Source organism: Yarrowia lipolytica, chromosome 1F (genome assembly GCF_001761485.1).
Source record: "Yarrowia lipolytica chromosome 1F, complete sequence".
NCBI lineage: Eukaryota > Fungi > Ascomycota > Dipodascomycetes > Dipodascales > Yarrowia > Yarrowia lipolytica.
Genome location: NC_090775.1, coordinates 1,315,942 through 1,337,852, shown reverse-complemented (window position 1 = coordinate 1,337,852; position 21,911 = coordinate 1,315,942). Strand labels below are relative to the sequence as shown.

General features: G+C 51.5%; 11 protein-coding genes across 11 annotated transcripts; 7 read left to right on the top strand and 4 right to left on the bottom strand.

The window, feature by feature from the left end:
* Positions 1-46: 46 nt before the first annotated feature.
* YALI1_F13373g (ubiquitin-40S ribosomal protein S31 fusion protein) lies at positions 47-499 on the bottom strand (the record flags this gene model as incomplete). The annotated part of the gene is made up of 1 exon (XM_505222.3): positions 47-499. The coding sequence occupies one exon, from the start codon at positions 497-499 to the stop codon at positions 47-49; it is 453 nt and encodes a 150-aa protein (XP_505222.1).
* Positions 500-989: 490 nt separating this feature from the next.
* On the top strand, positions 990-1,337 carry YALI1_F13366g (mitochondrial 37S ribosomal protein mS37; the record flags this gene model as incomplete). The annotated part of the gene is made up of 2 exons (XM_505221.3): positions 990-1,169; positions 1,248-1,337. The coding sequence occupies 2 exons, from the start codon at positions 990-992 to the stop codon at positions 1,335-1,337; spliced, it is 270 nt and encodes an 89-aa protein (XP_505221.1).
* Positions 1,338-1,945: 608 nt separating this feature from the next.
* YALI1_F13355g (uncharacterized protein) lies at positions 1,946-2,727 on the top strand (the record flags this gene model as incomplete). Its single annotated transcript, XM_068283317.1, has 2 exons — positions 1,946-2,122; positions 2,260-2,727. 2 exons carry the CDS (start codon positions 1,946-1,948, stop codon positions 2,725-2,727), a joined length of 645 nt encoding a protein of 214 aa, XP_068139418.1.
* Positions 2,728-3,580: 853 nt separating this feature from the next.
* YALI1_F13339g (uncharacterized protein) lies at positions 3,581-7,398 on the top strand (the record flags this gene model as incomplete). Its single annotated transcript, XM_505220.3, has 2 exons — positions 3,581-3,797; positions 3,857-7,398. The coding sequence occupies 2 exons, from the start codon at positions 3,581-3,583 to the stop codon at positions 7,396-7,398; spliced, it is 3,759 nt and encodes a 1,252-aa protein (XP_505220.1).
* A 1,007-nt stretch (positions 7,399-8,405) lies between these two features.
* Positions 8,406-11,045, bottom strand: YALI1_F13268g (uncharacterized protein; the record flags this gene model as incomplete). Its single annotated transcript, XM_505219.3, has 1 exon — positions 8,406-11,045. One exon carries the CDS (start codon positions 11,043-11,045, stop codon positions 8,406-8,408), a length of 2,640 nt encoding a protein of 879 aa, XP_505219.1.
* A 3,802-nt stretch (positions 11,046-14,847) lies between these two features.
* On the bottom strand, positions 14,848-15,840 carry YALI1_F13220g (uncharacterized protein; the record flags this gene model as incomplete). The annotated part of the gene is made up of 3 exons (XM_505218.3): positions 14,848-15,430; positions 15,621-15,669; positions 15,810-15,840. 3 exons carry the CDS (start codon positions 15,838-15,840, stop codon positions 14,848-14,850), a joined length of 663 nt encoding a protein of 220 aa, XP_505218.1.
* An 858-nt stretch (positions 15,841-16,698) lies between these two features.
* Positions 16,699-17,085, top strand: YALI1_F13211g (uncharacterized protein; the record flags this gene model as incomplete). The annotated part of the gene is made up of 1 exon (XM_505217.2): positions 16,699-17,085. The coding sequence occupies one exon, from the start codon at positions 16,699-16,701 to the stop codon at positions 17,083-17,085; it is 387 nt and encodes a 128-aa protein (XP_505217.2).
* Positions 17,086-17,626: 541 nt separating this feature from the next.
* On the top strand, positions 17,627-18,427 carry YALI1_F13202g (uncharacterized protein; the record flags this gene model as incomplete). Its single annotated transcript, XM_505216.3, has 1 exon — positions 17,627-18,427. The coding sequence occupies one exon, from the start codon at positions 17,627-17,629 to the stop codon at positions 18,425-18,427; it is 801 nt and encodes a 266-aa protein (XP_505216.2).
* Positions 18,428-19,130: 703 nt separating this feature from the next.
* Positions 19,131-19,908, top strand: YALI1_F13185g (uncharacterized protein; the record flags this gene model as incomplete). Its single annotated transcript, XM_068283316.1, has 2 exons — positions 19,131-19,224; positions 19,271-19,908. The coding sequence occupies 2 exons, from the start codon at positions 19,131-19,133 to the stop codon at positions 19,906-19,908; spliced, it is 732 nt and encodes a 243-aa protein (XP_068139417.1).
* A 423-nt stretch (positions 19,909-20,331) lies between these two features.
* YALI1_F13172g (uncharacterized protein) lies at positions 20,332-20,616 on the bottom strand (the record flags this gene model as incomplete). Its single annotated transcript, XM_068283315.1, has 2 exons — positions 20,332-20,543; positions 20,595-20,616. The coding sequence occupies 2 exons, from the start codon at positions 20,614-20,616 to the stop codon at positions 20,332-20,334; spliced, it is 234 nt and encodes a 77-aa protein (XP_068139416.1).
* A 146-nt stretch (positions 20,617-20,762) lies between these two features.
* YALI1_F13170g (uncharacterized protein) lies at positions 20,763-21,908 on the top strand (the record flags this gene model as incomplete). Its single annotated transcript, XM_505215.3, has 1 exon — positions 20,763-21,908. The coding sequence occupies one exon, from the start codon at positions 20,763-20,765 to the stop codon at positions 21,906-21,908; it is 1,146 nt and encodes a 381-aa protein (XP_505215.1).
* Positions 21,909-21,911: the final 3 nt, after the last annotated feature.

Sequence of the window (21,911 nt, the reverse complement as noted above, 5' to 3'; positions counted from 1 at the left end):
TTGATTTTTGTTCAAGAGATAAATATACTAAACTAAATCAATACATTTAGGCCTTGAGGGTGAGGTGGCATCGGCCGCAGTACTGTCGGTCCTTCATGTCAGCCATGAAGACACCGGCACCGCAGGACTCAGACTCACACTCTCGTCGAAGTCGCTCAACCTTTCCGTCATCGTCAACCTTGTAGAGGTTGAGGACAGCAAGCTTGTTCTTCTTTCGCTTGTGCTTGATCTTCTTGGGGGTGGTGTAGACCTTCTTCTTTCGCTTCTTACCACCACCTCGAAGTCGCAGGACGAGATGGAGAGTGGACTCCTTCTGGATGTTGTAGTCAGAAAGGGTTCGGCCGTCCTCGAGCTGCTTACCGGCGAAGATAAGTCGCTGCTGGTCCGGGGGAATTCCCTCCTTGTCCTGGATCTTGGACTTGACGTTGTCGATGGTGTCGGAAGACTCCACCTCGAGGGTGATAGTCTTACCGGTAAGGGTCTTGACAAAAATCTGCATTTCGGTGTCGTCTGCAAAGAAAACTGTGCTGTTGTTAGTGGTTGCTCCTTGAGGTCCTGCTCTTCAGCTTTTGCATCGCTCCACTGCGTTCGCTGCGTTCGCCACCGTGTGGTGTGTCGTTATTACTCACCGTCTTTCTAGCCGAAGTGTCTGAAGAAGAAGAAAAGGAAGAGCTGCCGTGTAAATTTATTTCCATGCAAGTTGAGTGGGACTTCTCAAATAGGAAGTTACCCGGACCGCTATAATAAAACCTTATTTGATTTATGGTCACGTGGCGAAATGAGGTGGGGGGGGGGGAAACCGAAGAAAAAAAAACGTCGGTAATCTAGCTATAGCCGTAACTGACAATGCTCCATAGACCCCGTTTATCCGCCGTATCGTATATTTCCAGATTCCTTCCATTTTTTGCTGACTAATAACCCTAACCACCAGCATCTCCAACATGCAGTAAAATTTCACTGCAACATCACCATACACAAAGTCTCGAAAAATGACCGCCCAGAAGTTGCCCAAGCTCAAGTATCTGCGTGTCAAGAACCTGCAGACCGCCGAGGCCCCCCAGGCCGTGCAGCTTCTGTCTCGACTTTTGGCGTGCTGGTCATCCAACGGTGTCAACTCCGAGGCCTGCAAGGAGATTGAACAGGAGTTCAAGATGGCTGCCTGCAAGAGTGTGAGTATGAGAGGAGAAGGGTTGGAGATGATTGAGGCGACAGGGTCGGTTTAATTTCGTTTTGCAATTCTAACTCAGGTTAAACCCGTCAAGCAGCAGGACAGTATCAACTTCCACGCCAAGCGACTTTACCCCAAGATGGTTCCCCAGGGAAAGAACCGACGATAAGCGATGTCATCCATCGCCAGCATGTACATATTTATGAATTCTCTGTGATTTACGATACTGGGAGCGAGACGGAATTGGTAATGGTTGAAGATCGGAGGTGGGATGTGTAGGGAGAGGTGATGGAGGTGTAGGGTTTCCAATGGTCTGTTTGATATGTTGACGCCTCTGGGTATTGTAGTTCTGCAATTACTTGAGTTAACCAGAGTAACCAGAAGTTGTAGAAGAACTCTCTCGATTAGTACAATGTATCATAAAGGTCCATCTCATATCTCCAGACTGTAGACACTTTGCGACCACCCATTATGGCGATACTGTTGAGACGGTGCATGTAATTCGATTCGCTGTAGACTGTTGACGCTTCTTCGTATGCTTCTGTAGACCACTCTAGACCACTCTAATGCGCCGAAGTACCATCTGCTCAGTTCCAGCACGAGGTTCCAGTGTCCAGGTCCCTGTGATAAGTCAAAGGTTTTCAGTTGCACTACGATGCTGCAGGGCTACCAATGTATAGGAACTATAGAACCAGTCGATCCCTTCTCTACAGTATGGATATTCACACAGTTGTGTTCTACATCAGAAGCTGTACCGTAGGTGTAGCATAAGCAAGTATGACAAGGTACGGTACTGTACAGTGGATACGGCACCATCAATTGTCAGTTCTGTACTGTACTAGTACTCGTACAATACTGTACCATCAAGGGTCGGTACTTTACCATCAATTGTCAGACCATAGCGACGTGAATACGTCTAGCACCCAAGAGCACATCAACATCAACAATAGTATTGTATTGTACTCGTACTGCACTTTCCCTTCATCCCCTTCTGCCGCTCATTCCCTCTCCTGCTATTGATATCTCCTGCTATTGATATCTCCTGCTGTTGATATCTTCTGCTGTTGATATCTCCTGCTGCCCTCTCGCAGCTCACGCACAACGACGTCATCAGCGCTCGGAAAATTGTGCCCACATGGTCACCTGTGCGTTTGGGAGAACCGAGCAGGGGCCTGTACGAGCGGCTAAAGAGACATGCGCCTCTTACGTCATGGGCTGCACGTGATGTGGAGCAGCCGCTGGACACAAACCAACTTTCCCTTCGGTCAGCGCGTTGTCACGATACATGGACCCGTGCTGTACTGCCCTCAACTGATCCGGCCACTTGTGGTTGTGTTCCTTGTTGCGGTTTGGCGCGGGTTGGGATGATGCCGGTGTTTTTTTGGCGGGGAGCTTGTTGCACTCAGCACGTACAAGCACAGGCACCACACATTAATAATAGCAAAGTGAGCAGTGTGCATGATCAGCACGAGTGCACGAGTCGAGAGACTGAGAGGCGGAGAGACCAAGAGACGAAGCGAGTACGGGATATATGTCCGCGCCGACAGGCAATCACGTGACGGAGCTCAGCTCAGCAGCAGCCACCTTCGTCTACACGTTGGCACTACCTGTAGTACCTACCGTGTAGGTACACAATATGGGATATATCGTAGCACTCTCCATTTTAGGTATCTGATAAATACGCAACATGAAAGACGGTTTGGGGAGAAAGGAGGTGTGAAACGACACACAACAAGACACGTGACGGGCGACTTTGGCGGTTTGGCGGTTTGGCGGCTCGGCGGTTTGGCGGCTCGGCGGCGGGTTGACGGGATGGATAAGGCGTCCGCGCTCTCCTCCACATGACCCGCCGCGCCTTCTCCTCCCCTCCACCTCCCTCCAGCAGACGTGCTTGCGCTTTGCCCTGTTGGTTGTGGTGCACAGCCCTCCAGCTTGCGTGTTACTATTTATAAGTTTTTGGGCCATCCTGACAGCGCACAAGGTTTTGTTTTTAACGTGCGTCTTGTGCGAGAGTGTGCGGTGGTGTGTGTATTTGTGGGTGGGACTACCGGGACTTGCAGCAGTAGACAGCTGAAAACTAACTCACGTGAATTTTGTGTTTTGGTGTCAGCAAGGACCCAACTCAAAAGAGCCGGCCGTGTTTTTGTTTCCAACCAAGACGAGAACCACTGTTGTCCTTGAGCGGTCGCTAGAACCGGTATTTTGCTGTCCTCACGCCCTTTGCTCCAGCTTCGTCCATTCGCCCCCCGCCAGCACCGCAAAACCCCGCCAGACACACTCCCCTACTCCCACCACCACCCCTAAACCAGCCAGGGGAATTTGCGAGCTACAAGTCTACAAATAAGCACAGCTCACACACACCTCCACCGCACCCCATACAAAAAGTCGACCTCACACGCCCGAGAGACCGCCATGTCTGCCCCCGACGACATCGAGTCGGCCATCCAGAAGCTGTACAAGCAGATTGAGGTGGAGAAAAACATCATCCGCGGCACCAAGGCCGCCGCCCAGGCGTCCCAAGACTCGGCGTTCAAACTGCAGTGCCAGTCCAAGCTCACGGACAACCAGAAGAATGTCAACTACCTGGAGAGCAAGATGCGGGAGCTCAAGCTGAGAACCCGCCCCGAAGGTGAGTATCCGACGCAAACTGGCAAAGACACGCTCTCCGTAGCACCCCCACTAACCCAGCCATGGCCCCCGGCCCACACCCCACACAAAAACGAGCAAACTTCACCAAGCTCGATCTCATCAAGTACGACACGCCCTTCTTCGGCCCCCGGATCCAGCATATGCTGCAGCAACTGGAGTTCAAGATGAGCGTGGAGAAAAACTACAAGGAGGGCTTTGAGAACGCGCTACGGCTCTACCAGCGGGACCCCAAGAAGATCCAGGAGATTGAAAACATGCGCAAGGAGTCGTTGCAGAAGATGGGCCTGCTAAAGAAGTCGCTCAAGCGCTACCAGGACATGCACATTGATATTGACGACGCCATTGACAGCGACAGCATCAACGCCCCCAACATTAGACGTCCTCTGTCGGGAATCGTCACCATCACCGTCCACGCCCTCCGAAACGTGGAACACATTGCGTCGGTGCGTGGCAAGCGGCCCGAAACCATGGTCACTGTTAAGTGCGAGGACAAGCTGGTGGGCCGAACCAAGCTGTCCCGAACCGAGCGGTGGAACGATACCTTCCAGTTCCCCGTGGACAAGGCCAACGAGGTCGAGATCATCATCTACGACCGAGACGGCGACCACTTCAAGCCCGTGGGTCTCCTGTGGCTCACAATCAGCGACGTGGCAGAGGAGATTCGACGGCGAAAGAACGGCCAGAAGCTCGCTGCAACAGGTTGGGTCGCGGCCTCCGAAACAGCTGCTGGCGGTCATGCCGACCCTGCTTCGCGGGGAGGTGCCGCTGCCTCTGGTGCCACCGGTTCGGGTCTGCCTACCCTTGAGGCGCCCCAGATTGACCGGCCAGTATCTTCTGTGGTCAACTACGCAGGCCCCACCATCGAGGAGTGGTTTGTAGTGGAGCCCGCAGGCCAGATCTACCTAACTCTGGGCTTCGAGAAAACCAATCGGGGCGTCAAGCGGCCCCACGAGCTGGGAGGACTGGGTCTGGGCCGTCAGAACGCCATTCGAAAGAAGGAGGACGTGCACGAGATCCACGGCCACAAGTTTGTGGCGCAGCAGTTCTACTCGATCATGCGGTGCGCCCTCTGTGGTGACTTTTTGAGTGGAGCGGGTTTTCAGTGTCAGGATTGTCGGCTCACGTGCCACGGCAAGTGCTACTCCAAGGTGGTCACCAAGTGCATCTCCAAGTCGTCCACCGAAACGGATCCCGACGAGGAGAAGCTTAACCACCGAATTCCTCACCGTTTCCAGGTCTTCACCAATAAGTCTGCCAACTGGTGCTGCCATTGCGGTTACATTTTGCCCCTGGGCCGTAAGTCTGTGCGCAAATGTGGCGAGTGTGGAGTCACTGCACACGTGCAGTGTGAGCACCTTGTGCCCGACTTTTGCGGTATGTCCATGGAGCGGGCAAATCAGATTCTCAGTGAGATCAAGTCGACAAAGATCCGACGGGCGTCCCAGCACCCCACTACGTCGACCTCGTCGTCCCAGCAGTCGACGCTGTACAGTGCCACTCCGTCGCACATGCATGTCAATGCAGGAGACAGAGATGGGAATGGCTATGGCGCCGGCAACAGCTCCGATCGTCTGTCATTGACCCCCGTCGATACTAACAGTAGCATTAATAGTACTGCGACCATGCGGGGCGAGCGAAAGAACACGGTGCGGCGCAAGGAGGTGGGTTCTGCTCCCTCTCTGCCTCCCAAGGAAGGCTCTGTGTCGTCGAGTGCAGCCTCTCTCGTTGGCATTCCTCCTCCTGGAGTGCCTGCCCCTGGCCCTCCTTCTGCTGTCCCCGATCGAGGACAGGCGTACCACCAGCAACGGTACGACCCCACAGCATCGACTCTGGACCCAAGGGCCCGTCGAGAGTCGCAGGGTTATGTGCTACCGACTTCTGCTTCGCCCAAGTCGCCTTCTCGGTCACCTCAGCAGCAGCAGTTTCAGTCGTCTCCCTCGCGCGACAGAGAGGAGCAGCCCCTGTATCCGCCTCGAAACTCTTCTGTGGGCGATATCTACCCCAACAGAGAATCCACACCCAGCCCGTCGCAGGTGCTGTCTCCTGTTGAGGACGATGTGAAGATGGAGGATGAGGACGCGTTTGACAAGAGTATCATCAACAACGAGCCTGAAGCCTCAGACGCCTCCGTCAGCTACTCGCCTCCCAAGAGCATGATCATTGACGAGCAGCACAAGAAGCACAGTGCATCAGGCTCCCTTGACTCAGGCTACCAGTCGCTGCCTGTGCCTGGCGTGCATGCTGAGCAGCAGCAGCGGGACGAGGAAGATGCGCGAGCTCGAGAGCAGCAGCACAAGGAGCAGCAGGCGCTCCGAGCACAGCAACAGCGTGAACAGCAGATGCGTGAACAGCAGTACCAACAGCAACAGTATCAGCAGCAACAGTACCAGCAGCAACAGGCGCAGCAACAGCAGGTGCAGCAACGACAGGCCGCCCAGCAGGCACAGCAAGCCCAGGCTGCGGCTGCTGCCGCTGTTGCTGCCACTGCGTCCCAGACCCAGGCAGCCGGCGCTTCCCCGGCTTCTCCCGCTCCTGCTAGCAACCGACATTCCGTTGTGGGCAAGAAGAAGCGGCCGCGAATCGGGCTGGACGATTTCAACTTCCTGGCGGTGCTCGGAAAGGGTAACTTTGGAAAGGTCATGTTGGCGGAGTCCAAGAAGACGACCAACCTGTACGCCATCAAGGTGCTCAAGAAGGACTTTATCATTGAGAACGACGAGGTGGAGAGCACAAGATCCGAGCGACGGGTGTTCCAGATCGCCAACCGAGAGTCGCACCCGTTCCTGCTCAATCTGTACTCATGTTTCCAGACGGAAAACCGAGTCTACTTTGTCATGGACTACGTGTCGGGAGGAGATCTCATGTGGCACATTCAGAAGGAGGGTGTGTTCAAGCCCGGCCGGGCCCAGTTCTACGCCGCAGAAGTGCTGCTTGGAATCAAGCACTTCCACGACAATGGAGTCATTTACCGAGATCTCAAGCTTGACAACATTCTGCTCACCCGAGACGGACATGTCAAGATTGCCGATTACGGTCTCTGTAAGGAAGACATGGACTATGGCCGAACCACAGGTACCTTCTGCGGTACTCCTGAGTTTATGGCTCCGGAGATTCTGCTGGAGCAGCGATATGGCCTCGCTGTCGACTGGTGGGCCTTTGGCGTGCTCATCTACCAGATGGTACTCGGACAGAGTCCCTTCCGAGGAGAAGACGAGGACGAAATCTTCGACGCCATTCTGGCCGATGAGCCCCGATACCCCATCACTCTGCCCGGTAATTGTGTGTCTATTCTGACGCAGCTGCTGACGCGAGAGCCCGAACGACGTCTGGGATCGGGTCCTCGAGACGCTGAGGAGATTATGGCGCACCCGTACTTTGCCAACGTCAACTTTGATGATATTTATCACAAGCGAATCCCCCCGCCGTTTGTGCCCAAGATCACGTCGCCCACAGACGTGACTAACTTTGACCAGGAGTTCACTTCCGAGACCCCGGCTCTGACTCCCGTCACCACCACCCTGACCTCCGCCATGCAGGATCAATTCAGAAACTTCACTTGGATGTGTGATGAAGCTATTTGAAATAGGTTAACATGATTTATGATGTTTTATTAGATGACGTGTAATACGTTTGTATGATGAAAGTATTCGTACTTGTATTGGGTTGGTTGCTCTCAGGAGAAATTGTTTTTTTCCTTGGTATCGCTTACGACATTTGTGATCCTGGTATGGAAGATAAATTGGCTAATGATAGGTGTTTATGGGGGTTTCTCCTGTGCAATAAAAGGACTTGTACATGCTATAAACTTTAATTGAAACATTAAATTTGTGAATATATGTATAAAGAAACTGTTTTCTGGGCGATATATAACTACTGGCACCCTTGTTGTGGTTCCTCCAGTATATTCCCACATTGTTCCGAGGTTTAAGTAAGACTGCATCCATAATGCATCTATATGCAGGTGCACGAATGTGTGGTGCAACTCAAATGTTGCCTTATATTGGGAGGTGTGGAGCAGACCAACCAACTCGGTCTCCCCCAAAAATGCCTGGTATTGTCGCTGAAATCGTGTACTTCAGTTTTTGCTAGGAAACAGGTTTGAAAACATTGCCACTGGCGTCTTTTTTCCGTGTCTCCAAGCTCTTTCGGCGTAGGTGAACTCAATAGACTCCTTCTCGATCTACTCCTAGCCTTACTCATTCTCCTGATCTAGAGTCACCCCATCAACGGAAGAGAGTAGCAGTTCCTCTATTACAGATCTGTAAAATTCAAGGGTCTCTTCATCTTTATTCTCCAACGTAACGTCAGGATCAGCAGTGTTTCAGTTACGCGACAAACCAATCTTGTAGACCCTTCTCAGCTGAGTAGGCTGATCTTGGTATCTTTGGCTTTGGTGCTATTGGGTATCTGACTGAAGAAAGAAGTTGTAATTCCAATCCCATGTTCCTTGATTCTTACGGAGATATGTCACGAGACAAGTTTTATTTACTTTGCCAAATCTGGTTGTGTTACTAGGCATTATACCAGTTCCGAGCGGTATCGGTACATAGCAAAAGATAAATATACATTACTCATTAAATAGTGGTGGTTAAGGATAGTTTTCGGGACCAGGACCAAAGTAGCCCACATCAGGAAGGGGAGGATGAGTGACACCGAGAGTATCGACTCCAGCGTACGGGACATTGTTGCCCCACCAGCTGATGCTGTAGTCGTTGTACTGCACGGCAAAGAAGATGATGATACCACTGAGAGCGATACCGGTGTCCATGCCAGCTGAGAAGACGTAGGCGTACTTTCTCCACCAGGCGAGGAATCGGGTCTTGACGTAGCCGTTGAAGAAGATGGCGGCGTACAGACCGCCAGTGAAGTAGGACAGGTTGTAAGGGGCCCAGTTGAGGCAAGACTGGCAGAAAATGACGGGGTGGAACTTGGTCACAATTCGCTGGTACCGCAGAATGGCCTGGGTCTTTTCGGGCTTGTACTTGAGGAGAATCTTAGGAAGCATCACCTGGATGAACCAGAAGAGGAGACCGACTCCAGCTCCGAGCAGGAACATCCACTTGAGAGTGGGGTACTGGTGGTCGAAGATTCGCTTGGGTCCAATGACTCCCCAAATGATTGAGGCAGAGAAGAAGGTGGTTTCGCTGGGGCAGGTGAACTTCATGGCGTTATCGGGCTCACAGATGTTCTTGACGTCGTGCATCTGGAACTGCATCACACCGAGGGCAACAAGACCGTTGACAAGAGTGGCCCACAGCTGGGTAGCAAAGATGTCTCGAGGAGCAAGGTGGGAGTAGTGAACGAGCTTCTGGTCACTGGCGTAGTTCTGGGCCTGAGAGGCAATCTGAACAGACAGAGCCTTGGCCAGGTTGAGAGCCTGGAACTTACCGGGAAGAGCATATCCAACAATGAGCTCAGCCAACACGTTAAGAGATAGAGGCACACCGGTGAAAGACAGGAAGAGGGTGAAGGGGATGATGAAGACGAAGACAAGACCAAGACACAGAACAATGACCCAAACAGGGGTGTTGGTGGGCCAGTGCTCGACCAGAGCGATCGACAGACCGAACATGATGAGCAGAATGACATAGAACCACCAGTCAGGAACCTCCTTGTGCTTCTTCATGTGTCGGGAGAAGGGGTCCTCGAGACCCTCGTAGTTGGATCGTCGGAAGTTCTTCATGGCTAGAGCAGTATCTCGGATGGCAACCCACATCATCTCGTAGTTGCACAGCACGGTGTAGACAAAGGACAGAGGGTAGATGGCGAAGAAAGCTCCATAGGTAACGAGGTTGGCGGCTGAGTAGTAAGGGGGAGAGTAGTTCTTGTACTTTTCTTCGTCAAATACATAATCAGTCAGAATCTTGGTAACCTTGAACTTCTTTCCAGTGTTGTCGTACAGGGTGTTAGTGTTGATGGGGATCCACTTGGTGTAGTTGTTGTTGGAGTACCAGATGCCCATGATGAAGAAACCCGAAATGAAAACTCCGACGTACATGTTGATGGAGGTGTAAAGGGGCAGCAGAATGGGCTGGATACCAAAGTTGATGATGTTCCAGTCAAAGGTGGGGATGGGGTTGTATCCGAGACCTCCAACCGAGCCGGTGATGATGGCAAGGTTGTCATTGTTGGGGGCGATCCAGGTCATCCAGTTCCAGGTGGACAGGGCCTCCCAAAGGTAGTTGGGGATCCAGAAGTAGAGAAAGGAGCCGCAGAAGACGAGGAAGAAAAAGTAGTATCGAGAGATGGACCAGCCATTGATCTTTTCCTTTCGGTTGGGGGCTAGCAGCGCCTTGTTCACGGCCAGAGTGGGTAAAAGAGTAGGCCACATGGACTTCACAGGGTAGACACACACTCGTCGCAGCAGACCGGCCAGACCAAAGCCCATGTATTGGGTAACCAGCATCATGAGGAAGGAGTAGCCAAAGCCACCGGCCCACGACTGGTTGTAGTAGATGGGCATGTACTGGGTGAGCACGTTGGATGTGATGTAGGGGGTTCCGAGGGCGCAGGTGACCATGATGGTGCAGAGCAGCTGTTCCTTCTGGGACCAGACTCCGGGGTTGAGGGTGAATCGCTTGCCTCGGATAGTGAAGCCCCAGTCAGGCAGAGCGTACTGGAGGAGACGACCGGAGGGGTAGAGCAGCAGTTGGCAGACCGAGCCTGATAGAGAAATGGCGGGCTGACGAGGATGGAAGAAGGTGTTGACAAAGGCTGCGACGGCGACCCAGATGGTGCCCACCACGTACACTCGCCAGGTGAGAGTGGTCTGGTTCACGTCGTCAAAGGGGTCAGTGACGGATCGCACCTCGGGGTATGGAGACCACCAGTAAAAGATGGTCGCCCAGTATCGTAGCAGCATAGCTCGCTCGGTGGGGTCCACGTCGTGGTCCTCCTTCTCGTCCACGTAGACGGACTGCTGTGTGGGGTCATGGGAGCCGTGGTATGAGTTGAGAAGCTCCTCAAGCTCAATCTTGTACTCCTCTCGGAAGTTAGGGTCGACCTGATGGTAGGCCAGGTTCTCCTTGCAGATGACCAGGGCCTCATCCTCGGTCATGGCGGCGAACTTCTCGGCCATGAAATGGACTTCGGCAGGATAAGTACCGTCGATGTCGTTAGGGGGGACTCCGAGCTTCTGGGCAACCCAGTCAAGCAGCGAGGGCTCCACCTCCTCGATATCGTGGACCTCTCCTAGGTTGGTTTCCTTTTCGTCTTTCTCAAAGGACATGTGTTTGGTAGTGATGAGTGGAGATCCAGACTTGTCGACGGACTCGGGGTATATATACACACATGGCGGGTCGGTACGTGGTGATGGACACGGCGCCCGCGGTCTGTGGGGTACCGAACAGATAAACAAGGGCCCTCAACTCTGATTGCCTGTGAGTCTGAGCCTGTGTAGCCTAACTTTGCCGTGATAAGCCGACTTTGAGGGCTGAACTTTGACCGAGACACGCTCTTAGACACCCCTCTTACTGCGAGCGTGTTTGTTGGCCTAACTCTTGTATACTTACAGTGCAACGGAGTACACCCATCAAGACCATGTCATCGGCCAAGGACAGAGACTAATGGCCTCGGAGAGCGCGCCAAGGGTCTAATGCAATAACAAACCCCCCACTAACCCTTGTAGTGCCGTCTATAGAGGGTATTCCGAGACTATAATGCCTGTTGTGCCTGCCAAGCGTGCGGGCTCCTAAGGAGAGTCCGAACCAGCTAGGTTTGAGACAGCACGTTATCAGAAGACATGCATGGTGCCGTATGGTGGGTGTCTTGGCAAGGCTTGTGTCGTAAGTGGTTTGTGGGGGTCGATTTCTCATGTCATCACAGGTCTCTTGGCGGTGTGCCCATTGCTCGGATTCGCTTACGCAGCTAAAGTCGAGTTATCTACACGCCCAGACTCGGTACAAGTGCACGCTGCTATCAAAGTAAGCCACAAGCCTCACCTGGTCTAACTTCACGGGGTGCGTGAGAAACGCCGAGGACTCGATTTGCGAGCGCGGGCGCGTCTCCCATTGGTCAGTGGGTAAATAGACGTAAGTGAAAACCAAAAAGTGCTGAAGCCACGCTTCTTCGCACGCCATTGTCGTCCAAGGTGCGTTTCCGCAGCGTCTGAGAATGTACCTGGAGAATGGTGACTAATACTTGTAGCCGAAAACATCGGGTGTTAGATAAAGAAAACTCCGATCCGAACCGGAAAACCTGACTAATCACTCACAGCCACATCTGATAACCCTCAACGAGTCGACTGTGGCTACCGCAAGCCGTAAGTCCCTCGGGACCCTTGTGATCCCCGCTAAGGTTGCGTTTTTCGCAAACTCTCGTGTGCAAGGCTAGACTATGAAGGTGCTTAAATAGCAGCTTGCGTCTGACCGGCGGGTTCCAAACTCTCACCAGGGCCGTGCCCGATAGCGCTGGTGGTCAGACCAATGGCGCGGGTCGCAAACTCTTGGAGCCCTGCAAGCGGTCGTTTGGTCGTACCGCCCGCCTGCTAAACGTCGAGTATGCCTCCAGCATGCTCTTTCCGCGTGGCTAGTGCATCCGTCGGAGTCATGTATACCGTCCTTCTGGTGACTGTGGAGAAGCCCGTCTCAGGTTGCTGCCAGCAATGACATCAATACGTGAAACTGTCTCACTTTGATTGTTCATGGCTCATCCAGACGGCGTCGGAGTCAGCTACAAGCACGGCAAATTAGCGTCACACGACACGGCTCGAAAACTATGAGCTCAGACTCTGAAGTTACGCCAACATAGGGTGGTTGTCTAAAGTGTCATGTCCAGTCTTAAAAACGTGTTTAACAGTATCTGGACTACCATTAGACAAGTACTATCAACTGTCGACATCAGTCTTGAGGCGACTACTGTATGTACTTGTCAATGTACCCGTACTAAGTCCGCATTAATGTACCCGTCTCAGATGCTCACGCACAGATGCTAAGAAGAAGGACAGATGTTACAAAAGAAACCCAGTCCTTGGCAGGCACCGAGGACTGTCCGCCAACCAGACTATTGCCCGTCATTCGGCCCTTGTAGCGGAACTACAGGTGCTGTACTTTCCCTTGGCACTCCTCCACCCTCTCCACCTGTCAGGGTGGATTCTTTATCTGAGTGTTATTTGGAAACTGAGACAGACAATAAGTTAATGGACGCAAGTTTAATGCCCCCCAGAGACCGGGCTGGAGCCTCGCCATTACTGCATCCACCAAAGGGGAGGCCTTTCTTGCATCAGAGTTACTCCTTATCACGAATCATCTCTTTTTACAAACTCTGATACCACACAATCGCTTCGGGGACAAGTCGCTGATCTCGCGGGATTAACGTCCAAGTGGAATTATATATCCTAAACGGCACAGGTCTAAGTTTTCCTTGCAATCCCATGTTTCCTTTGTAAGCCGTCTTTGTACGGTGTTACAGGGTCTTTCTCAGAACCGTGCTGCAGTCCTTGTATTCAAGCCACAAAGGATTTCAGGGACTTGAGGGTTTCGAGTTATTTTCTACATTGATTGATATTAGTAGATTGCTGTTGTACGTACGATACTTGCCCACAATTTCTCTCCTCTCCTTGCCCCCTACTGTATTCCTCGAGCCATAGCTCTGAGAGCACACATTCGCTTGTCTCAAATGCACTCATGGCAACTGATAAGACTCCATGGAGCCGTGTGTTTGAAACAGAGAAAGCACAACTTTTGAATTCGCTTTTAGGACCTATTCTAATTCTATCTTTCATCTTTTAACTGCCATTTTATCCCTCTAAGCGGCTCGGATCGTCCTGCTAACTCCGTGTATAGAAGGCGTGGGGCCAAGGCTCTGAAGAGAGTGCTAGGCAGACAAGGACAAGAAGAAGACTTGAATATGTATATTAAAGTCCAAATATAGATTCCAAGAAGTCAATATAACGCCACTTGCCACAGTTTTACTACTTTTAACGGTATGTTTCCACTTCATTGACCCCACCCCACACGGCTGGGGCGAAGTTGCCATTGACAAGGGGACAAGGGACAGTGCAACTGTCTAATTGGAGGCAGTCGATTGTATTGACTAAAGCAATCATTCTTTGGCCTATTGTACCATTTGCACATTGATATCCCCTTTTCAGACACTACAGTTTACTGTAGTCTGGTACAGTGCAGATGTCAAGCATCCCATGCCACACCACCTCGGGGTGTCTATTGACGTTTCCAGAAGAGGATCAACTCCTGTTCCGAAAATGATAGTCTCAATAACACACTTGGCACGTCATAAGCAATAAACCGATCCCCCAATATCTATATAAGACCGTCTCAAGTCCTTCTAGATCTGCATCAAACAACAGTAACAACTACCTACACTACAACAATGAGCAAAGCAATTCCCCGAGACTACGGCACCGACTCCTACCGAGTCAACTCCAACGTCACTATTGTTGGTGGTGAGTATCGTGCGAAAGCAGCATCTTGTTCGTCTCCCTTACTAACACAGGTTACCGAACCTTCCAGCCTTCTTCCTGCGTCATCGCCTGATCTGAGTCTTAATGGCAAGTTCAAGTAGCTACAAGTACGAGTAGTGGAAATTCGTTGATCTTGACTCAATAAATGTTAATAAATATATATAAAAAAAAGTACCGTACCAACAAGTACAAGTACAAGTACAAGTACAAGTACAAGTACAAGTACAAGTACAAGTACAAGTACAAGTACAAGTACAAGTAAGCCATTGGAGCTCTGGTAACTCACATACTCGCAACCACAAACCAATGATGAAATTAGCACTTCTGGCTTCCAGAGGGTCTTGTATTCACGCTCTGGAGGGTCTTATAGTCACCGTCATATCGTACATGGCGCGGCCATTAGCACGGATTTTACTTGTGTGGCTGAATAAACAATGGGTGGTAATTAGGTTAAAGTGTGCATGGACACGTATGGTAAAGAAGAAAATTCTTAGGGTTGATCCAGTTGAAAGAAAATGAATAATTGACAAACTACTCCGAAGAATAAATATAAAAAAATAACAATTTTTACCGAATTAACCGTTTTACCATATATATAAGCTAGAAACACTTAAAGCTTCTGCATGGCAGCGATATCAGTGGACTGGACGTTGTCCTCGTCCTCCTCAATGAGCTGCTGGAGCTCGTCGAGAGAAACAAGGTCATCCTCAACAACGAGGTTGATCTGGAGCTTCTTGATACCGAAACCAACGGGGATCCACTGGTGGGCACCCCAGACCAGACCCTCCATCTCGACCTTCTTGACGTTCTCAAGGAGAGCATCGAGATCAGTCTCGTCATCCCAAGGCTTGACGTCAAGGGTGACAATGGACTTGGCGGCGGTCTTGGGCTTAGCGGCCTTCTTGGCGGCGTACTCGGCGAGTCGCTGCTGCTTGAGCTTCTCAGCCTCCTCATCGACCTCATCATCGTCGGAGCCGAAAAGGTCGACATCATCGTCGTCCTCCTCCTCAGCGGCGGCGGCGGCACCCTCGGGGCCGTAAGCAGAGGCCTCCTTGGCGGTACCGGGGAGAGCAGAGTGGTCCTCCTGGGCAGCAATGTGCTTGAACCATCGGGCGGCGTTGGGGTACTTCTCGGCGTCAGGGGCAGAAGCAACGGCCTTGTAGACAGCCACGTCAGCCTGAGAGGCAGCGTTGCTATGGTTAGTACATGTTTTGAAGAACACAAACGTGTTTGCAAACTGGGATCAGGAAAAGTGAAAATATGGGTTTGTTATCATGCAGCGGGGTCTTACTTCCGCCTCAATAACACGGACCATGGGAATCATCATGTAATGCTTGGAAACAGCAGCAGGTTGATTGTGCGTGCAAGGTGTGTAGTACTTACCCCTCAATGTAGCTCTTGTCGACGAGGAACTCGTTCAGCTGGGTGAGACCTGGAGTTAGTAATTGCTTGTGACATTTCATCATCTGTCATGGGCACCAGCTTGAATATGACTAGGGTCAAGCGGTGGTAGTTGAGCGCAGACCGTCAATTGAATGAGAGTGCCGTCCGTGTCGTGCAATTGATACTCACCAGCAGCGGAAGAAAGATCAGAGAAGCCCATTGTAGATATGTGTGAATTCACCGAAGAGAAAAGAAAGGTGCGTGAAGATTCTTGTAGGAAAAAACTTCCGTCCCAAGCCCATGCTCAGAACTGCACGCCACAGTAGGTTTGGGCCCTAAACACACACGTGTCCGGGTAAGCTCCCAACCCCAAGAACCTTCTTGGATGTGTGCATGGTGTTAGGGGATGATGGTGCACTCAATGGGTGCAACTGTAAGTAGTACCCTTAGTGAGAGAAGCATCTGGTGGGTTCCACGGTGGCCTTTTAAAACGTTTGTGGGGCTGCAGAGTGTCCGCAATGGCTCGAGCGCTTTGGGTAAAGACAGTCCCAGCCCTGTTTACCCGGCAGTGGAACCTCGTGGAAGGTCTCACAAGTTCCCACCGCCTTGGTCTTTGCCTGTACTGTAGCTACTGTACTTGTACTGCTCTGTGATCTGTTGGCTCGCCCCAGGCTGAAACTTTGAGCAGCCGTGTTGCAGTAAACTAAGGGGCTATAGTGTGTCTTTTAGTGCGGTGCTAGCGGTGTTAACTACAAGTAGTGCAAGTAGTGCCAAATGGTTTGGTGGTTGTCGCGTCTCGGAGGCCCAATGCCTAGTCCTTTCATTGCGATCGGGGTTTCCTCTCGCTACTACTCCACAATTGCTGGATCATCTCAATGTCCGTCGTTTTTTCACCGCTCAATTGGCAGCCAAGTCCGGATCGTAATAAAAAATTGGCAAAATTGCAGTAGACTAATTACGCCAAGTGCATGCATGCAGCATGCTGCATTGATCTTGAACACCACCATTGATACAGCACCAGTACAAGACAACATCCACCAACAAGTACTGTACCACACTCTTACCTACAACAAGACCGATGCAACCGCGATTCATCATCGGAGGTAAGAAATACGGAGAGTCGCAGCGCGCGCCAAATGTACTGCCCTTCAGACGGCCCTACTCGCAAACGCTGCCGTCAAGCCAGCCCAGTTTCAACATAGACGCGTCGCAAAACACCAAAAAACGACGTATTGTGACCGGAGGCCTTCAGGAGTTTGCTGAGACGCTCGTCGGAGAGCTACAGGACACATTGGCGTATATTCCGGACACATACAATGCTGTGTTTGTCAGGTGGATCAACGACAACCTCTACGAGGCCGTGGTTCAGGACAAGAACGTGTTTGTCATCACCACCACAGGCCAGCCGTCACTTAAAGTCAAGCCGTTTCCTGTGGCAGGTGGCGGGTTTTACGTGACGGGTTAGCGCCGTGAAAGCCAGCGACAAGGTAGGCATAGTTTACGTAAATATGTCTACAGTACTGGAACCCACAACAAAGATCATGAGAAATCCGAACAGCAAGAGTGCCAAAGCTGAAAAAAAAACGACAGTGGTGTCCCAGGTCACTCTAGTTGCTCAATTCTGCATAGACACTTCAGAACTCATGCCAGAACTCATGCCAGAGTCAGAGACAGCACCCAAGACCTTACCTTCCCTAGACGTGCCGGTACTATCACAGTATAGATTGCGTCTACAGCTGTCACTTTAACCAGCATACACAGTCATACAAGCTGTGCTAGTACGGTACCTACACGTCTTCAAGTGCTCACCTACTTCCAACAATCTCATGTGACTCAGTAGAGCTATTTGGAAGCAATTTTACCCGACCTATAACCGCCCCAATGTGCTCTGGCTCCACCTATTTATTCTTATTTATTACCCAAAGCCTTCCTACCGTTCCTGTAACGAATACTGTACTGGTACCAATACCGATGCGTCTTACTGTAGCTATGATGGTGTAATCTTTATGATCCCCACCTCCCATCTGCACTCCGCACTAAACTCAGCTCTTGACACTCACTCACATTCACCTCACACCAAAATGCTCATTGTGGGACTCACTGGAGGCATTGCCACCGGCAAATCGACCGTGTCCAAGCTGCTCAAAGACAAGCATGATCTCACCATTGTGGACGCAGACGTGATTGCACGTGAAATCCTCGAACCGGGCCAGCCAGCATACAAGAAGGTGGTGGAGCATTTCAAGGGCCAGGTGACAGATCTGTTTGTGCCCGACTCGGACAAGGGCCAGGGCGCAGCAATCAACCGGCCGGCGCTTGGACGTGCTGTTTTCGGCAAGGAAAACGAAAAGAACCGCCTCTTTCTCAACTCAGTGACCCACCCGGCCGTCAGGAAGGCAATTGTGTGGCAGGGGTTGAGCGCCTGGATCTGGGGCAACCGGCTGGTGGTGCTGGATATCCCGCTTCTGTTTGAGAGCAAGCTCGACCGATACTGTGGGATGACGGTTGTTGTGTCGTGCTCGGACCCGATCCAGGTGGAACGGCTTATGAAGCGAGACGGCTCAGACCGAGCCGACGCCGAAAAGCGAATCGAGTCGCAAATGTCTGTCCAGGATAAGAAGAAGCTAGCCGACAAGGTGCTTTCCAACGACGGTACGCTGGCCGAGCTGGAGCTGCAGGTCGATGATCTCGTCAAGACCATCACTCCCGGCATCATCTGGACTTTTCTCACCTGGATTCCTCCCATTGGTCTCGCTAGCGCACTCTGGACCTACGTGGACAGAAACTACATTCGGTCAAAGTTGTAGTTTCCCGTTTGCTAGGGGTGGACGAAGGGTGCAACAGACAGGCTGTGGAGTATGCACTTGTAGCTGGGATATATTTTTATTAATTGCTTTGATTACCAGATTGAGATGGTGGGGACAGAGTAGGTCAAGACATTGGCGATATCCTCTTCCAGTACTCCCCTTACAATACTCACGGCCGTAGTGTTAGAGACCCCTCTAGCTACTTCATCACTCCTCGACGAAAACGGCAAGGATAAAAAAAACAACAAGAAACCACGTCAATGGTAAGCATCAGCACCAGATCAAAACCATAACAATCTCGAAGTCTTCTGGAAATACCCACTTTCCCTGTTGGGCTTAACACCCCAACTTCCTGAAATTGACCTTGACCAATCTTCAACTCCAGAGAATATAAATACGCCGCGAGTTCAGTCACCTAAAGCCAGGCGCGCCCTCAGAACCTCCCCCAGCAACAAGGAGTCAAGAGTCTCTGTGAGACAGACAAGCTCAGGCGTGAGGAGACACCTATCTGAGCAAGAAACCAATCTGATATGTGTCTCAGAAGACGCAAAAGAAACCTGTTCAGCTGATGATCACCCGAGGTGTGCTTGTTGGTACCACGTCCCAGATCCAGGCCCATCTTGGAAAGACAATTCATAGAGCTTCAGCAAGAGCACGGGTACCGTTGGTTAATGTGGATCACAAGGCCAGGTGAACTTTCAACATGGCTTTGTTGTCTGCGATGACGGAATGGGTGTCTATCAGATCAAGCCGGGTAGCCAGGGCACTCGGAAGAACTGCAAGTCTCTCCAGCAAGTGTTCATCACTGCAGGTCGGTAGATAGTCGGCAGTATAATTAGAGAGGCGTGTTCGCAGTTCGCAGTTCGCAGTTTGCTTTCACAGTTTGCTTTCGCAGTTCATTTTTCGCTTTCGCTTTTCGCCATTCTTTCTTCTTTCACCATTCTGCTTTTCTCGTTCAACTTCTTTCGTTCAGATTCCAACTTTTCCTCTCCGTTCTTCAGATTCCACCGTTCGATTCTTATTCTTTGACCCGCTTTCGTCTATTCTGTTCGTCTTCTCTTCAACTCTCTCTCTACCTCCTCTGTTACAGCAGACCCATCGCTTCAGATTCTCGACAACTCTCCATCCCCTCCGCTTCGCAAACTCCAATTGTTCCAATCTTCTTCATTGCACTCTCTTGTTGCTGTTCTATTCAGATTCTCGATCGCCCCTTAGCTTCTAATACAAGTACACCTCTTCACACTCTCGTCATTACGAACAAGCACGAGTACATTGTATGTGCATACTATACTCCGACAGTAGCTACACTGCTCGCGATGATACAAGTTACTATAAAGTACATGGTGGTATTCGTACCAGAACCTGTGAATCCATCACCCACTCACTCAATCACGAATACTATAAAACCCACTCGATATCCCCAAAGCCATTTCAAGAACATGCCTCGAAAGAAGGAACCCACAGGTAGCAATCTCAACTAACCAGCTCACGAAACCAGCTCACTCCTTAGACTCCCCGGAACCTTATCTGATGCGTTTTATTAAACGTAATAATCAACGCCTGTCGGGTTTACACCCATTGAATACAGTCTACGGCAGCTACAAGTACCGATATTGTAGTATATAATGTATCTGATGGTATCAATGTATCAATGTATCAATGTACTCCTTCTAATACGTTTACATACAATACAAATCCCCTGAAGCCCTCCACCATACACTACCAAAACTACGGAAACTGCGGCTCAAGCGGTGCGGCTCGGCACGTGATCTGTCCCCCCGCTGGTCCTCATGGGCCCGAAGAGGTAAAGATTTCCGGTCCTACAACCCAAAATCCCGCCTATTACCAATCAGCAACCATCGACCCAGGCATAGAACCAAGGCTCTGACGGGGATAACGCCTTGTTACCCCCACACAAGAGGGGCCAAAAAGACTGAGTGTGGTTCTCCAATTGGGAGCAAAAAGAGATAACGCTGTGAGTCTAAATCCGAGGCCATGCGACAGAAGATGTCATAAACTGGTTCAATTGAGCCACGAGAGGATTGCAAAAGGGGCGGAATTTGCTTAATAAGCAATAAAAAGACGCGGAAAATCCACAGGTGCAAAAATTTGCCCGCTTTTATGCGGGGAACGCCTCGTCTCACTCACCGTCAAGTGTCCCACACACCCACACTATGGGCAAGGGTCATGCAGTGTCTTGCCTCTTTTGGAAGCACTCTCCACACAGAGTTTGCACCCACAGATAGATAGCAAAATCGAGCCAACGTTTATATAAGCACTAGCGACGTACGCACGATTCTCTGGGTATATCATACACATCACGACATCACACATCATGTCTACCGAAGGAAAGACCATCACTTGCAAGGCCGCCGTTGCCTGGGAGGCCGGCAAGCCCCTGACCCTTGAAGACGTCGAGGTTGCTCCTCCCCAGGCCCACGAGGTTCGAGTCAAGGTCACCTACACTGGTGTCTGCCACACCGACGCCTACACTCTCAGTGGCTCTGATCCCGAGGGAATCTTCCCCTCTGTTCTGGGCCACGAGGGTGCCGGTATCGTCGAGTCTATCGGCGAGGGCGTCACCAGCGTCAAGCCCGGAGACTCCGTCATTCTGCTCTACACTGCCGAGTGCAAGGAGTGCAAGTTCTGCAAGTCCGGCAAGACCAACCTGTGCCAGAAGGTGCGAGCCACCCAGGGTAAGGGTGTTCTGCCAGACGGAACCACCCGGTTCAAGTGCAAGGGCAAGGATCTCTATTCGTATATGGGCTGCTCTTCCTTCTCCCAGTACACTGTGGTTGCTGACGTCTCCCTCGTCGCCGTCGACCCCTCTGCTCCCCAGGACCGAACCTGTCTGCTCGGCTGCGGTGTCACCACCGGCTACGGAGCTGCCACCGTCACCGCCAATGTCCAGAAGGGCGACAATGTTGCTGTCTTCGGCGCTGGCTGTGTCGGTCTGGCCGTCGTGATGGGCGCCAAGGAGCGAGGAGCCGCCAAGATCATTGTCATTGACATCAATGGCAACAAGGAGGCTTGGGCTTACAAGTTTGGTGCCACTGACTTTGTCAACCCCACCAAGCTACCCGAGGGCACCACTATTGTTGACAAGCTGGTGGAGATGACCGACGGAGGTTGCGACTTCACCTTTGACTGTACCGGAAACGTGACTGTCATGCGACAGGCTCTGGAGGCCTGCCATAAGGGCTGGGGTGAGTCGATCATCATCGGCGTTGCTGCTGCTGGCCAGGAGATTGCCACCCGACCTTTCCAGCTCGTCACCGGCCGAGTGTGGAAGGGCTCTGCCTTTGGCGGTGTCAAGGGCCGAACGCAGCTGCCCGAGATTGTCAAGCGATACAAGGACGGCTCTTTCGAGATTGACAACTTCATCACCCACTCCAAGCCCCTCAAGGACATCAACTCTGCCTTCACCGACCTGCACAAGGGCGACTGCATTCGAACCGTCGTCGACATGTGGCAGGTTTAGGAG